At 38.8% G+C, this 17,200-nt stretch overlaps 2 protein-coding genes across 3 annotated transcripts in view; both read right to left on the reverse strand.

Moving 5' to 3' along the window:
• Nucleotides 1-17,200, reverse strand: part of LOC139117270 (beta-1,3-galactosyltransferase 1-like) — a 109,208-nt gene that overhangs the window by 9,878 nt on the left and 82,130 nt on the right. The window lies entirely within an intron of this gene.
• LOC139117268 (uncharacterized) lies at nt 935-16,666 on the reverse strand. 2 transcript variants are annotated; one of them, XM_070680220.1, is made up of 4 exons: nt 16,596-16,666; nt 7,872-8,039; nt 7,461-7,604; nt 4,557-5,771 (listed from the first exon to the last, which is right to left on the reverse strand). In XM_070680220.1, exons 2-4 carry the CDS (start codon nt 8,028-8,030, stop codon nt 5,283-5,285), a joined length of 792 nt encoding a protein of 263 aa, XP_070536321.1. In that variant the 5' UTR covers nt 8,031-8,039; nt 16,596-16,666; the 3' UTR covers nt 4,557-5,282. The 2 variants fall into 2 exon arrangements, with proteins under 2 accessions (XP_070536320.1, XP_070536321.1); XM_070680219.1 differs by lacking the exon at nt 16,596-16,666 and having other exon boundaries at nt 935-5,771; nt 7,872-8,119.

Genomic DNA, 17,200 nt, shown 5'->3' on the forward strand with positions numbered 1-17,200 from the left:
TGCCGATTGGAGAGGTTTGCATTCCTCTGACGGTACTTACGTTGGAACATAATCGGCTTGAAAATTTTAGGGTTTTTCATTGTTTCGCTCAAAAGTTTACAGTGCTGAGAACACATTTTAATGAACAACAGTAAAAATTAATCATTTTTAAATAATTAGTAATACCTCAAGGCCTTATTTTTCGTACTAAATTGTCTACATGATTTTTAGACCAAAAATTACAAAGTTTCAAAGAGAGGTCCTGTCAACCCCACAGAAAATGTACCTTCATTTCTTCGTGCAGTGAGGTCACCAGCCGAGCGAGCGGGACTTTAGCACCCGTTTACCGTATTGTGGAAGCTATGCCAAAATTGACACTTGCAGCCTTTTTCGACCAGCGTCGTCCTCAACAGCAGGATTATGCCACAAAATTGACAAAATTTTCATATTTTGCCCTATATTCACTAACGTGAATTCACTCCATTTCTGCCGACGATCGCGTGCCTAGTGACCCAGATGATTTTATTTTACGTTTATATTGACAATGGGGTACGTTTAATCTGCATAGTTTGGCGATTGATTCTTTAGACCAAAAATTACAAGTTTTGAAAGTTGAGTTCGTTCAAAATCAAGTATTTTGGCTACCCGATTGAAAAGTGATAAAATTATATTTTAAAATATGTATATTGCCAAAAAATTTGTCGACGATATTCTTCAGACCTATAGCCGACACTTACCATCTCAAAAACAGTAAAAATATACCTTACTTTATGAGAAAACCGATCTTTATTTTGGGAATATTGCTGTCTTTTGTTTACTTTTAATGACGCCACTGAAAGACGCCATTTTTGCCGATATTACCCGTCATGCAATGGTACCGGAAAAGCCCGGTCGTCGTGCAGACAGTCACTAGAAGTTCATTCTCTTGCTCCTAATTCGGTAACTTCAGATTTGTAATTTCGCATTTCAAGCAGAAAAGGTACATTGAAAAAAAAGCATCTTGTAAGCAAGACTTAAAGCCCCACTAGCAGTATATTTTAGCATTACTTTTATGATTTTACTTTCCAACCAAAAAACGTTTGCGAGAATGCACTAATTTAGGTGTGTGTATACATTTGTTATTTACCTATCCGCTGGGACTGTATATGCAATTTTGAACAAGATAAAGATATCGATTATTACACTGCGATTAGATGTTTGCCCAAACAATAAAACCCAGCCTCGTTCGAAAAAGTGAAAACAGTGGATACTGTGCATATCTGCACTGAAATCTTCACATAAACTGCACAGATTATTCCAATATGATGCATATGGGTAGATGCATTCAACTGTGACATTGTATGTTCTGTGTCCTCTGTAAATGGCGGGAATTCACAATGACCGTTAAAATTTGAATTTACTTGTCAAACGTTTTACAACAGTAAAAGTCCATATCCCTTCAGAGGGTAGAATTCAGAGAAAACCAGGAGAGAATAGGACGATAGTTTGAGGTCAACAAATTTCAAGAGTTACAGCTATAGGGCTTTAATTGAAAGTAGAAGACTTGTCATGCTTTTGTAAAATACAATCAGTTGTGACAGGAAGTAAAAAGGAAAGTGGAATTTGTATACGGTAATAAGAAAGTTGTATCGGAAGTTGTGGAGTCAAATTGAAAATAGACTTGGCCCAGTGGAATGAGAAAGGTGATTTCGGAAGAGATTGGGCGGACAAGACGTAACTGAATTGACTTACCCTTTATTTGCCATGGTATCTGACTGTATGTACATGTCACAGACCACATGTGTCGGAGATACGTAAAGTAAATATGATATCTATAATAGATCCTTAGTGCAGGGGTTTTGTGTGTGCCGATCAAAAGCAACTAAAATAGTGGGTGTCAAGAGATATTTTTTCTTTGCAGTCTTGATGAACGTCAGATTTTGAGTTATTTTTTAATTGTTAATTTTTTGCAGTAATGATTTCTTGAAAAACGTCCAGTATCAAAAATCAAGAAGAGTTGAATGTCAAGTTGAAGTGTTTCTAATGTGACTTAATTTACAAAGACGAAGTAGATTTGAAACGCGTATGTAAAGAAAACTTTTATCGGATGTCGGGGAGTGAAATTGCAAAGAAAGTGATCGAATGACATGAAATTCCGGGAAAATTGGACACCGGTAATCATTACTGATTTGACTTAGCGTCTTATTTTATTTTTTTCATACATATTAAACCTGTATTACCATTCTCCTATTGTTTAGAGAGATCTTGCATGAACCCGTACTTTAACATGATAAAATATGAATAATTTGTGTGCCGGAACTACTTACAGCCGGGCTTTCGCATTGGTATGTTCAGTGGACAGGAACTCACAACACTCTGAAACGTCATTTATTCTTCAGTACCAGTCAAGATTTTGTTGTCTGCTTTCATATTTATTTATTGCATTTCTGAATAAGCACATATTTTTCAAAAACAAACGAACGAACAAACGCATTGAACATTTGTTTGTATTCTGACCGACACCTTTCATCAATTCGCAGCCATTGACTATATCGTCCTTCAAATTGTGAATTGTGAAAATCTATAATGACAGCACAATATTTAAATTGCTCGCTCCGAAAATCTAACACAACCCTTCCTATAAAGTGGAATGGCGCCACTGCGGTACGGTATAGTATCAATACGTGATATAACTTATTTGCTATCAAGCAACTACAAATACGACTTCTATCGATTTTGACGCTAATTTCGGGACGTCCGGAGAAAAGCTGTCATCACATGCATTATAAAGGGGTTATAACACTAAGTCTGGTCGATATCGCCTCATATTATCGTGATGTGTCAATTGACTTGCTGTTGCGCCACCCGTCATAATACGGACATAAAATTTAATCTCTGTTACGGATCGGCAATTGACTCAGAATTTACCGAGGGAATGCAAGAAATAATAACTAAGGTTTTATGTTTCCATTTTCGGGCTTCTTCTGAAAATTACTGGTAGTATAGTTATTCAGCGCCAGTGACTAGCCACCATCTGGACCTTAAAGTAGCGGCAATGTCTGAAAATAGCTTGGTACTGAATTACTCTAATGATATTGAATTACAGGTTCCCAGAATACTACGAAACCATGATTGCAGTTACTCACAAAATGATGATTAATCACACAAATCGATTGCAAAGTGATATTGCTTGATACAGGTACTTGATAATGGCCCATTTGCAAAAACCAAAATCGCGCAATCACTTTTGAATTTATCCATCTTAAATTGACATGGAAAAGTACATGTTCCTTGTCAGTCTTGTAGGTAACGACCACACACACATTAAAAAATGAAAAAAAAATATTTTGGTGTTTTTTTATGTGCGTAACTAAGCATAATAAAAACTTCTATGGGTTCTCCTGGCATAACATAGTGTGTTTTGTTTGAAATGAAATATTATATTCAGCCGCTTTCGGTATCGCCTGTAAGAATGCAGACGACTACTGAATTTCAACAATACACTAGCTGTCCACGTTGTGCATTACATGTTACGTGCATGGACAAGCTGCAGCTCTACACCGGATTGTCATCATTCTGTATGAATTAGAACATAAACTCCACCTGATATAAACGGCAAACTACTATAATGGCGGTGGTGCATACTTATTCAGCTCAAAGATGTTGTTGAGTAGAATAAAGGGACATGTAGCAGACGAGGTTTCTGAAGACTTTGTGAGGCAGACGCTCATGTAAAAGAGTAATGTCCCACTGCGTTATGAAATGTCATTTAATATCATAAGTAGACTTAGCCATGTTTATTTATTAGACTGGTTGTAGGTACTGCAGGGAGCACGTCATTTTGACCCCCACTAACTTCCACTGTTCGAGCCTGGGAGGCATCAGCAACGGTAAGATATAAATAATGAAAAAGGTTCTATGAATTTCCCTTTTAAACAATCTAATTACACACAGTTCAATTGAAAAATCTTCCGAAGAATTAAAGACATCACTTGTACCAGAAATACCTTCGAGCTGTTAAAATCCAAGTGTATATGAAGATGTTAGCTCGTTTGAGGTATATTCAGGAAAACCGATAGAAAACTAGATAGTGATGCAATTGCGATAATATTTTATGAATACATACAATGCCTTATTTAACTCCTTACCCGAAGATAGTTCGTCTTCTTGATGTATCCAAATGACATCGACTTACCACAGAAGCTATCAGCTTTTGCTTTCTATATTATGATGTTAAGGAATGATATTATTAATATGTGAAATATGTTTGCTAGAAATTATATGTTAATTCTCAATAGATTTTACTTCACTATAGTAAGCATCTCGGTTGATGGTCTTGAAATAATGAATAAAGACACAAATTGACACATACATACATACATACATACATACATACATACATACATACATACATACATACATACATACATACATACATACATACATACATACATACATACATACATACATACATACATACATACATACATACATACATACATACATACATACATACATACATACATACATACATACATACATACATACATACATACATACATACATACATACATACATTGAAAAAGTTCTTTACTGTAATGTCCATCAGTTCCCTTTAAGCAATGATAATTCCTGATTTATAATTTTAAAAAATCCATATGTACTACCCAATACTAAGATAATTCGTGTTCATCGTAAAATCGTTAAATTTTAAATATTACCTCCATGCAAAATGTGACTATTCCTAATGGTAAATTTATAAAATATCGACCCAATCCCCAAATACTAACGTAAATCTCTGTAATAAGAGTTTTCAATTTCTATTACAGAAAGGGAACTCCGAAACTCCATTTGCCTAAGGAACTTGACGTTATCCCCAAACGTGGGCAGATATATAAGATATTTGTATACTATGCACGAGTAGTAAGCTACTTGGTACTGCTACTTCTAAACGTTACCGTGTACCCATTTCGAATGTATACCCGCCTGCGGAGGGGGATGCTTCAATTATATTGCATCACAATTTTTTTTTGCATTTAGAATGGTTTTATCCGTGTCAAGGAGATTTACTATTTGAAATTTAAGCAAGCCAGGCGTCGTTGAACAACGATGCATTCAGGACACACCTGATATGACGAAAAAGGAGTCAACTGTTCCACTACAGCAGTTCTAAAACACAAATTCAACATTTGACGCCGCTGTTTTAACAATCTCAATGTTTTCAATCACATGCATTTCGGTTTTTTTCTAACGACTAAAATTTGGTATTAATTAATTAATTCTATGTTAAGTCTATTTAACGGGTTTGATTTAGCATTGTCATGTTACAATTTACTTAAAGCGTAATACTCTGCACAATTTCCCCATGGAAATCCTTCATCCTCTCTACCAGGCTGTCGATCCGGGTTAAATTTGACGTTTCGAAAAAGCTTTTTACATCTGTAACACTGCCCGATATTATGCTTGTCATTGAAGACTACGTTTTTGTTGCCAAATTGGAATGCTGAGCATTCGACCCTTGAGTCAAATGGGACAGGGGAGTTCAACTTTCCATTTCTGGCAGATTCCAAGGCACTAACTATTCTGTCTTTGAACCACGTATTCTCTAAGCCTTCAATGAAATATTTTTTCAGGTTTTCGGCTCCGACAAAGCTGCCAACGCATGCCCCGTAAAACTTAGCATCGCTTAAGTGTGACTGGAAACAGTAACACATTGTACGAGCTGATAGCGGATTCTCCACATTGTCAGGAAGTCTCATGTCGACATACATCTCCCTTAGCCATGTAAGCATGTCTTTCTCAAGCAGTTGGCCCTGTTGGTAAAATAACCGAAAATTAAGTCATAGAAGCAACATGGGAAAGTGATAATCGTAATTTTATCGTTATATTTTACACAAAGGCCAGACAATTATTTTAAAATATTGTTTTCTATGATAAGGATTTGCACGGCGGGAGGGCCCTAGTGTGCTTGGGTCCATACGCAGTACTACCGAGGTCCGCAAAACCCGTATCAGGGCCGTAAAGGTTTTCCCATTTACCATTTGCAATAGCAAATATGTTGTGAACAATACTGCGCAATCATTCGGTATCAAAGATCACCATTTATGCGATTTTTTCGGAAAGTGTTAGCCGCACCCGTCGCGTATTGTTATACATAATGACGTCATTTGTTTAGGCCTACCCGTTGAACTAATAAAGTAACATTCGTATGCCAGCAAAGAACGAGGCGTTCATAGAGATATAAGAAGAAGAACTGCAATATGTGAATTATCGTGAATTGCATTACATATGCAGTGAGATCAGATCAACAGAAAAATGTTCAAGGGAAAGAAATATTGGGCCTTTGGGTAGAGTTTGTGGTAATTTCTCGTGGAAATAACCGTGCACACTTGAGGCTTGGAGACGGGTGAAGGCTCGGGTCATCTAGCATCGCATGATCGCATTCTAATCTGATTTATATAATTACAGTTCTCTTTTCTTTTTTCAAAAACAGAAATCATCGATAGTGTAGTCAGTGAACACAGGGTTGCAACAGAAAAATCATCCGATTTCGTTAATTAAGTTGTTCGAATTTCTGGCGCGTTTACGAATGGAACGTTTGCTGATAGCAACGTGTGTAGTAACCGGAATAAAGTTGGTTCTGAAATGCACACGGTTTCCCATATTTGGAAAAAGTTTTCCTTAGCATGATACGGCAAATGATTACACAAATAGGATGGGTTTTCTATACTTTGTGATTGCTAGACTACAACTTTGTAGATTGTACTCAGATACAAGTACACTAGACTGTGTGCGAAAAGAAAGAGTAAGTTTATGTATTTTCTTGAACGGGTAAATATGAAAATGTGAAAAGTTGCACACCAACCGAGAGGATTCATTCAGTAAAACTTTTGCAATGTGGCTTTTGAATTGGTATAAGTATTGTGTTTGCATTTGTAGGGTATTATGAGCATAAAAACAAAGACAATTGAGTAATTGTCTGAGGTAGAACCAAACATTCCGAGACCCCCATGAGGCGCCTTTCTATGTGTTCAATATATTTGTGCATTGCAAGTTTCATACCCTGGCCTGCTTGTCCCTGATCATCCATCAGTCACGCTACGTAAGGCCGAACAAAAACAATTGAGCTGTTTCGATAACCCGACCTATCCTATTTTTAAACTGCAGACCCTAAACTTTTTAGAGCTACGTAAACACGGAAGTAAAAAAAGAAAGAAATACCCCGTAAAATCATGCGTTCGTTACTTGGCATTGGCTTGTTTGACAGCCCTGGACCCCTACAAAATGCATATTTAAAAATATTTTAGAAAAAAAATCCCTGCCGACCTACCTACCCTGTTTTTGAAAGCCATGTTATAAGGACAGCACAATTAATTTTTTGGCCTAATAAGCTTACTTAAATTAGATGTTGCAATAGTGAATTTGACACTCGAGTTCTAACGTAGCTTCTGAAAGCTAACTCAGCAATAGATTAAAAGTTAACTTTATGTAACACAGCTTACCATTTCTAACGGCGGTCGTGGTGTACGGTCAAACGTTTGCAATTTTTCCTCATATCCCCCTATATTAACTAAACGTGAAAGACGTGGCGATTCGCTCACATTTGAGCCGGTTTGTGTCAGAACTGCTTCTAAACTTTTCAGCAACTGTTGAAAAGAAGGTAGAATAAGCACCGGTAGGTTTGACAACATATGAGAGCAAACATGTCTATAATATACAGTGTTTGGGCAACAGCTTTTGTATTGCTAGTCCAATCTTCATATCCTCGTTTTACCGTTCGTATATATTTTAAAATATCAACAAAATGTGTGGAATTGATGAACTCTTACATTTGGCTTTACGACAACTTCATTGAAATGTTAGTTCATCTGAGAGTTTTCGTCACTTTGGACCGAAATAAAATTGTCACATACCTCTACAGTGTGTTCATCGAGTCTTTTCCGTTGAGTTGGCGAAAGATTTTGAGAATCTGTGTGAACCTTGGTCAAAAAAGTCTTAAGCAGTCTATTGCAGCCATCCAAGTTCTTCCTTTTCCTACGACATTCAGCATCATATCGTCTGCATGCTTCCATGGTTCTTATCTATTAGACGTATGTAAGCCTAATTGATATTACCGATGGTAACAATTTGAATGTGTAGGGACTTTCTCGGAATTGCTTGGTTTGTTAAAGTTGTTGGACGACGTACTATTAACATATTAAAATGTATTTGACACGATAATCGTATCCAGGTAACCCAAGCTATGAATGACCTTTTGATCAAATTGAAGTCATAGCATATGGTTAATTGATTTTGTGCTTCAAAGACCGACGTAGTAAGAAAACGAATGGACACTTATGTTGTGTATTCATTTTTAAATTCTTTATTTAGGCGTGCTAGCAGATGCTTGTAAAAGTTACTGGTAGGCGACTTTTCAAATCGCGAAAATGAACAATGCATATCTGTTTAATTTGTGGAAGTCGCTCATGAAAGAATTGCTCTGCATAATGTTTACATTTCCCGGTAACTAAACAGGCGGTACTTACACAAGGTGTGGTAACATACTGACTGGAGGATGGCTGCGCCACTAATTAACTTTGTTTAAATTGACGGGGAATGTATGATGTAGGTGTGGTAAAGTTTCATGACGAATTAACTAACTCCCAGGAACCCGCCAGAATGTCTGAGTACCTCGTACTTTGTAGCATATATGAGTGCTAACTTTGTTCCTTCAGTAATGCTTGTTTGTTGGATTAGAATGAGTAGATGGGCAGCCTGTGTTCACTCAACTCATGGAATCAGCAATCACAAAATCTTACTATTTTTTTTACTCTTATAGAACATAATTTGCTATCTTTCTATCTTGCTATCTTTATCCTTAATCTATTAAAAAAATATTTCTTCCCGTAAATGTCCTTGTTGGTGCTATTTACGCGTCTTTTGCTCCTTTTCGTGTACAGTTGTTGTTAATATTACTGGTGTTGTTGTTGTTGTTGTTGTCCTTCTTTTAAAGTCACTTTCAAAGTGAAAATTCTATCGACAATTGTATTATAAAGTTTGCATTAGCTGTCTAGTTTTGTTCTGCATCAATGGTTTGTTCTTTTGTTTAAAAAATAAATGACAAGTTTTCTTCTTATTTCGTTTCCAGGGTTGGTTGCGCAAGCTGTACCTATATATTCATCGTGTATTGCTGTGTAATGAGCATGTCTTGAGCATGTGTCTCTGCTATTTTCATACAGTATTAACTTCATACATATTACAGTGATGCTCAACGGAAAGTAGACGATGAGATTAAATGATACCTTACTCAATTACTAATTTACATCAGACACTTTATTTCTAAATCTACACTAGTACCTCACAATATTGCTTGCGAGCGGCAAGTTCTCAAAGACAAGAATAACAAATACCAGACCTAAATGATTCCTTAACATAACAGTCGCTTGCCTGCTTCTCTGCCGACATGAGTGCCTTATCTCTTTCCACTGGTTTATTGCCGTAATCTTATACCACGATACTAATTACACAGCGACAAAAAGACAACTGTAGTTCTTGCTGAAATGAACGTCATCGCCGGGGTAGACCGGCCGACGCGGACGCGATGTTGAGTACTGAGCAGTCGTCACGAGTTCAAACAAATTGATTTTTTTCAACATGACTACTATACTGTAACAGTGGACACACTTTGTAACAAGTTCACGACCTCTGAACGTCAAACTATTAAAAGTATCAATCTAAACACTTTGTTGCAAAATCACAAAACATGTACGCGCTGCTAATGTGTCTGACGAAAAGATCTATAAATATGCCGTTGAGAACGCTAATAGCTGCCGTAGCTAGCCTGCTCGCCGATCCGATAGTGACAAAGTTAATGCAAACTGTCCATCATGCGTTACTCTGTGCAGCTTTTATTACTAGTCAATGTATTTCAATAAAATTGTATTACATAGCGAAACTGCGTTCTTTGTATTTTTTCCTAAACAATGCAGTTTGTTGATGCCCGGTAAACTAACATACTGGTTTCGTCGGTGGAAAAAATGTAACACTGGTCTATACTACTGAATTTAAATAAATGACCGTCATCTTTGCAGCGTAATAACGTACACCAAAATGGAACACGGGGTAATGTAAAGCTTTAGAAAATAAAATAATGTGGCAACAACAAAAAAATACCTGTAATAAAATCGCAGTGTAAAAAAAGTTTGGAGAACTACATATGCAACAAACAGCATAAACCTACAGGAAAATGTATAAAAATTATTTTACAAGTAAAAATCTTTATAACAAATAAATAACTACGACAACTACTAAACTTTGCAAAAACAACATTCATATAAATAACATGGTATGCAGCATGCAGTAACGAAGGCTTGGGATTCGTCCGGAAACGTAGCAACTCCACGGAACACTTTGACTAATTTTGATTTGTTGCAATGTTAGCCAAGTCTAAAAGAGTGAGATGACTGTCCGCAGATTCAGACTGAATAGCAGTAGTCTCGGTAGACAAAGATCCAAATTTGATCTCACCCGCATTCTCATCGTTCTGGTTTATGTCAGGTTGAATTTCGGGGTGAACTGCCGGTATACGCGGTACATAAAACTCAGCACTGGGTGTACTACTACTAGGGGTACGAGTGGCAGGAATGGGTTTTGTTACATCGGCAACCGTTGGCGTGAATACGGTATGGGTGACGGCAGTGGGTCTTTGTAAACCGTAGGTTGGATAACCAGACTGCGTACCGGGAAAATGTTGAAAATTGGATGGAGGCTGATACATTGGAAGTACTCCGTACGGTGACATCCACGGCATGGGTGATACTTGTGGCCTCATAATATGATCATACGCATGAAAAGCTGGAGGAAAACATGGAGTATTTTGTTGTTCTATTTTGTCTCCACTTCGATTGCCGGTTGCATGTCGTAAATCAATGCCATCACTCACATTTTTCACTGGAGAACTTTCCGCTACTTGTTTGACACACTTTGTGTCTGAATCAGTAGATTCATCATCCTGTTCAGAGTAGTTTGTTTTCTGTTTACCGAGTTTCAGTAGACGAGGGAATTCGACATCGTCTTCCATCGTAACTGGGGGAAGTTTTCCGTTCAGTGCAATTTTGAGAAGCCGTACCACAGTCGCTCGAGAATTATTCAGCTCTGGGACTATTCGCCCAATAGACGAGTATACAGAAGCGAGAAATACCCCAAGTCTGGAAACAGAATGGCTATAAAAACCATGCCATGTCACATTCCGTGTCCGATTTCACTGTGAAAATTAGCAAGTTCATCTATCATGCAACCGTCGATCGTTCCCTACCATTCTAAAAATTTATACCTGATACTTTATCTGATTCAAAAACGCTCGTTTCGTGTGATTTTCGGCCGAATTCGACGGACAACTCGCCAAAACCTGGGGGTGAGCAACATTCCGGTCACCTCTTGGGTACCTCCACTTTACTGACGTTGGCGCAGCCTACCCATGAGGGATGACTGGAATGCTGCTCACGCTTATCTTTTGGCCAGGTGTCTCTTGAACTCGGCCGAAAATCACAGGAAATGAGCATTTTGTAAGCAGATGAAGTATCAGGTATGAATTTTCGTGTGATTTTCGGCCGAGTTCAGAAGACACGTCGCCAAAACATAAGGCTTGAACAACCTTCCAGTCACCCCTCATGGGTACGCGGCGCTAACGTCAGTAAAGTGGAGGTGCCCAACGTCCACTGTGAGGTGACCGGAATGTTGCTCACGCTTATGCTTTAGCAACGTGTCCGTCGAATTCGGCCGAAAATCACACGAAACGAGCGTTTGTGAAGTAAATCAAGTACCAGGTATGAATTTTGAGAATGATAGGGAACGGTCGACGGTTACATGATAGATGAACTTGCTACTTTTCACGGTAAAATCGAACATCGAAGTTGACATGGTGGCAAAATCCCTATACGAAATAGCCATTCTGTTTCCAGACTTGGGGTATTTCTCGCTTCTGTATACTCGTCTATGGAGCGAATAGTCCCAGAGCTGAATAACTCTCGAGCGACTGTGGCCGTACATCACGCATGAGTCTACTTCGACCAGCTGTGCCCTTGTACTTATCCTGGTAAACTTTCTCCAGGCGCGGCTTCACTACACGCGTAAACTGTGTGCTGTTTTTCTCGATGAAGGCAGTAAGGTTTCGACGTTCTGCTTCGAGCTGTTTTAATTCATCGCGTACTTTTTTTACTGCCTTTTCTTTCTGCAAAGATTAAAAAATATGAACACTTATTTGCAAAGGAAACTGTACATAAACGAACGATACTATTTTCTTTTGTTTTTAGGTGAATTAGACTCCGCCAAACCGATAACGATAACCGTATCCAACTTCGCAATAAAACATTCAAACTTTTACAACAGAAATGTACATGGAAAATAAACGATCACCATACCTCACGGATCAGGTCTGCATGTTCCCTATGTTTGTCCATTCTACCACAGTACATATATCCGGGGCAACGCTCATAACAACATTCAGCTTTCTTACGATTACCCGACTCTTTATGCCCTTTGTGGTGACATCGTGCGCAGGTTGCCTCAATAACGTTCTGTCCGGGTAGAGGTAGAACCGGTAGAGGTGGTGGTGGTGACTTTAAATCGGTCAGTTCTCGCTCAAGGGTTATTTTAATTTGAGACTGCACATCCAGTTTTTCTTCCAGATTAACTTCTCGATCTCGTAATGTGGGTCCCTGGCTTGTTGGTACGGACACACGTTTCAGTACAGTAGCATCAGCAGAAGTCAACTTTTCCTCTCCGCGTGGGTACTCCCCGGGGGGTACTCTGACTCAAGTCGGCGACGTTTTGCGTTGATACCAGCTTCGTCATCCGCCAAAACTTTAGTTGTTGCCACAGATTTCAAAATGGACGGGGAATTTCCATCGACAACAAATAGCTGTACCTTGAGAGTGCCTCCTGCAGAACGTAAATTATCGATTACCAACTGCCTGAAACGTGAGGAGGGACTGGATGGCAAATCGAGGCGTTGGTTTTCCTCATCGAGAACTTGCAGCCGAATAGCGCTCATTCTACCGATGTAGCTGATGTCATTACCAAGTTGTTTTACGGAATCACAGTATTCCATAGAATGAAACCTCGACTCTGATATGAATATGGGTGTCACTCGTGGAATGTCATAATACATAAAATGTATTTTAAAGAGTATTTCTCGCGGGGAATCTAGCTCTGCCATAGCGGCGCGGTGACGGTCTGTGACATTAGCAGTAACACGTGTTTTGTCAATTTTGTACAACTTTTTGATGATAAAAATCTTTACTAAGAGGCCTTTAGGTTACCAAAAATAAACACCATCGACGCGATTGTCGATGGCACCTAAACCTTGTAAGAGTGAATAGTATGTTTTATTTAGGAGGGCGATCTCAAATATATTCGTGAATGCATCTTCCAAAAGTGAAGTATATACGAAAGTGAAAGCAACAAATTTGTTCGAACTGGGTATTGTCAGTACTCCCTAACTAGCTTATATACAGTGCAGCTTAGGCAGTACAAATTAGTCACATGGTTGCGTAATCAAGTACCCGATAAATATACAAAGTCAACCTAGTCCGCTTACACTGTCAACTTTGATACTGGTAATTAGACACTTCACCCGGTACCCATCATGGCATTATTCATCATTGAAAACGCTGTTATAAAAGGTCATCACTATTATCGAACTGATGTTCAAATTGGAAGAGTTTATCAATGTTGGCATGATACATTCAATGTACACAGCGATAATGCCATTGGTGTTTATGACGATAATACACTTGTTGGACACGTACCTCGTCAACTGGCTGGAGCTTTTCTAGCAAATATTGCGTTATTTCCAGAAGTCACAATCTACGCTGAGGTAACTGGTATTCCTCGACCAAGTACTTACCCATGGCCAATGATGTGGAATATCGGAGGTGGTGTCATAATCGACTGCCGATACATCATCCATTCAAACATTGAGCGCAGATATCAAGTACACGATAACCTGCAGCAAGGCATGTGCCTGCTTCCTCAGTGTAACCTGAGGTACACATAACAACTCAAACCAAAACAAACGGCCCTTTTCAGGGCCAACAAATTATCCAAAAAGAGATTATCGTAATACGAAATACGCCCTTTAAATAGTTTTTATTTACCGTGTGTAAGATTGTACATCGTACATGAGAGAGAGAGAGAGAGAGAGAGAGAGAGAGAGAGAGATATTCTGCAAAATACGCACATCGTGATCGTAACAACTGAGATATATAATTAGCAGGAAAAAGTCAATACGGGTCAATGTACAATGTTTATCCAAAGTTTTCATTTAGATAGGGCAAAAAATAAAACTACAATCGTAATAATCCTCTGTATGATTGGTATAAAATATGAATAGAAAAAAAAACATGCTTTATAAACAACGTCGCCGTAAAACTTAGGCCTAAAGTTATCTATACATATCCAGCCTCGATGGCTAAATTTTGGCAAATACGCGGGGTAAGTCTTGTTATAGAGTTTGCGATTGCAAGTTCGGTATAGTTGTATGTCAGCTGCTCATTCTCCCGCAGAGTTGACTTCATATGTCGAAAACAATATTCGCAGACATTGTATTGTGGGTTGTATGGCGGTTGATAAATTAAACGCACACCACGTAATAGTTCAATTAGATGTGGTTCAACGTGCCGCGCGTGATGAAACGGACAATTGTCCATGATCACACAATCACCTGGTGATAGACATGGCAGTCCTGTTTCGTGTGTCTGCACGACTGCCTCTTCAAAAAAGTTCATCATTTCGTATAGCCATTCGACGGTCCCTCGATGATATCAGATGGTCTACCCCGAACACGCTCACTAACAAATTGATAGTGTATGTCGCGTTGCTAGCATACCGCTGTATTTCGACGGCCGGTGTGCCGACAATAGAATGGCCGTACCGACGATTTCCTTCAGTACGCACGACTGACGCTTCGTCGAACCAGTGTAATTGCTCCGGTCGAAAATTAGACATTTCTTCGACGAAATCCAATTGCTTTTGCTGGTTTTCTTCGGTACATGCCTCGTACGGTAACCTGGATATTTTCTTCCGCGACATGAACAGTTTTTCCCGGATTGCTCGGTCCACAGTTTGACGACTTGGCAGACTTTGAACGTTGCAGACACCATCTTCTAGTAGTTTTTGCTGTATTTCACGAGCATACATACTGGGCTTTACAGTTTTGTAGTAACTGATGTACTCCAACACGTTTGGTGTCAATTTTGTGTTTACCGGTGTCTGGTTGACCTTGGCGGGCAAGACATCTCCAGTCTCGTTAAATCTCCTGACAATTTTGTATGTTGTCGCCTTTGTAACGCCACATTGTTGACCAATTTGGCCAAAAGAAATGCCACTCAAATAAAGTTTAACAACTCTTTCTCGCACCTCAACGGATACTCTTCGGTATTCCATTTGGAAAATGTCCGTGACTAGACTAGACTGGAGTGTTTAGGTGAATTCTTGTGCGAACTCGAGAGAAAATGACGAGCCTGAGTATTTGATTTCACGTAGACACGTGTCTGCCAAGGTTTTTTTTTTTGGGGGGGGGGGGGGGGTTGGGCGCGGTATCATCATTTCTATTAAAAACAACTTGCGTGCATGCCTGGCTAGCCTTTCAAAAAGTTTATTTTCTAGCTACGTATGTTGCAAAATTGGTTTTGATCATTTTGAGTGAAACAGCTTCTGAACCCTTGACTTGAATGCTAGGCGCTCTCTGATCTTTGACCCAATCGGATCAGCATATTTATAGATCTTTTCGTCAGACACATAGCAGCGCGTACATGTTTTGTGATTTTGCAACAAAGTGTTTAGATTGATACTTTAATAGTTTGACGTTCAGAGGTCGTGAACTTGTTGCAAAGTGTGTCCACTGTTACAGTATAGTAGTCATGTTGAAAAAAAATCAATTTGTTTGAACTCGTGACGACTGCTCAGTACTCAACATCGCGTCCGCGTCGGCCGGTCTACCCCGGCGATGACGTTCATTTCAGCAAGAACTACAGTTGTCTTTTTGTCGCTGTGTAATTAGTATCGTGGTATAAGATTACGGCAATAAACCAGTGGAAAGAGATAAGGCACTCATGTCGGCAGAGAAGCAGGCAAGCGACTGTTATGTTAAGGAATCATTTAGGTCTGGTATTTGTTATTCTTGTCTTTGAGAACTTGCCGCTCGCAAGCAATATTGTGAGGTACTAGTGTAGATTTAGAAATAAAGTGTCTGATGTAAATTAGTAATTGAGTAAGGTATCATTTAATCTCATCGTCTACTTTCCGTTGAGCATCACTGTAAATAGTCTCTTCACAATTGCAAGAGCTGTGTAGACTTCAGACTTCACTTGTGATGAGTACTTGTCAGGGAGATGCAGCACTAATAGTCGCACATTTCCGGACACATATTAACATTAGATCAACATCGTCCGGTTAAAAAAGTGCAAATAAGCTCCTATCGGATTTTGCACATCTGGTTACCGACACAATTTTAGTTCACTAAGTTACCGTAAGCCAGAGTTTTCACCATTGAATGAAATCACTGGTTCATGGAAAACTAAATAATTTTAGCAACATTGAAAACTATGCAATTAGCCGGGATGTATTCGGTGAAAAAGTGCCAACTGACGTATACTTACTTTTCATCTTAAAATTCCAGTGAAACGGTTTCACGCCATTTTGTCCGCATGAATCATTCGCATGAGATTTTTCATTTGTCAAAAAATTGACGCTACAAGCTTTATTTTATACCTGTGTTGTGTATTCTAATATTATATGGCACATTGCCTACTTGGTTACCTGTAATGCCATATCAATATCAACAAATAAAGCGGATGGACTTGGTCATATCTGAATCACATGTGAGTAACCGCCAAATTAAAACGTATGCTGCGACGTTTTAGTTTGCTTTATATCTTATACGCTTTCTGAAGAGATGTAAACAAGTCATCAAGGCCATTCTTTCCTTGCATCAATATAGCTGCCGCTGCAATAAATACAGTCCAGCAGTGTGTAAACTTAGCTGTGGAAATATGGACGGGTATTTTTAGACATGACGCGGTCAGAACTTTGATGTGAGATCGCTGATGCTAGTCTAAAGAGAGGACCTTACCTAAGTGTTACCTTAGTGTTCCAAATAGTTGTAAGAAAAGATAAAACGAGTGGAAATGCACTAACGAGTGACGTATATCATACATGTAAAAACACATATTTGAAACCAACTGACACGTAAAACATTAACCTC

This window comes from Ptychodera flava, chromosome 18 (genome assembly GCF_041260155.1).
Source record: "Ptychodera flava strain L36383 chromosome 18, AS_Pfla_20210202, whole genome shotgun sequence".
Classification (NCBI taxonomy): Eukaryota; Metazoa; Hemichordata; class Enteropneusta; family Ptychoderidae; genus Ptychodera; species Ptychodera flava.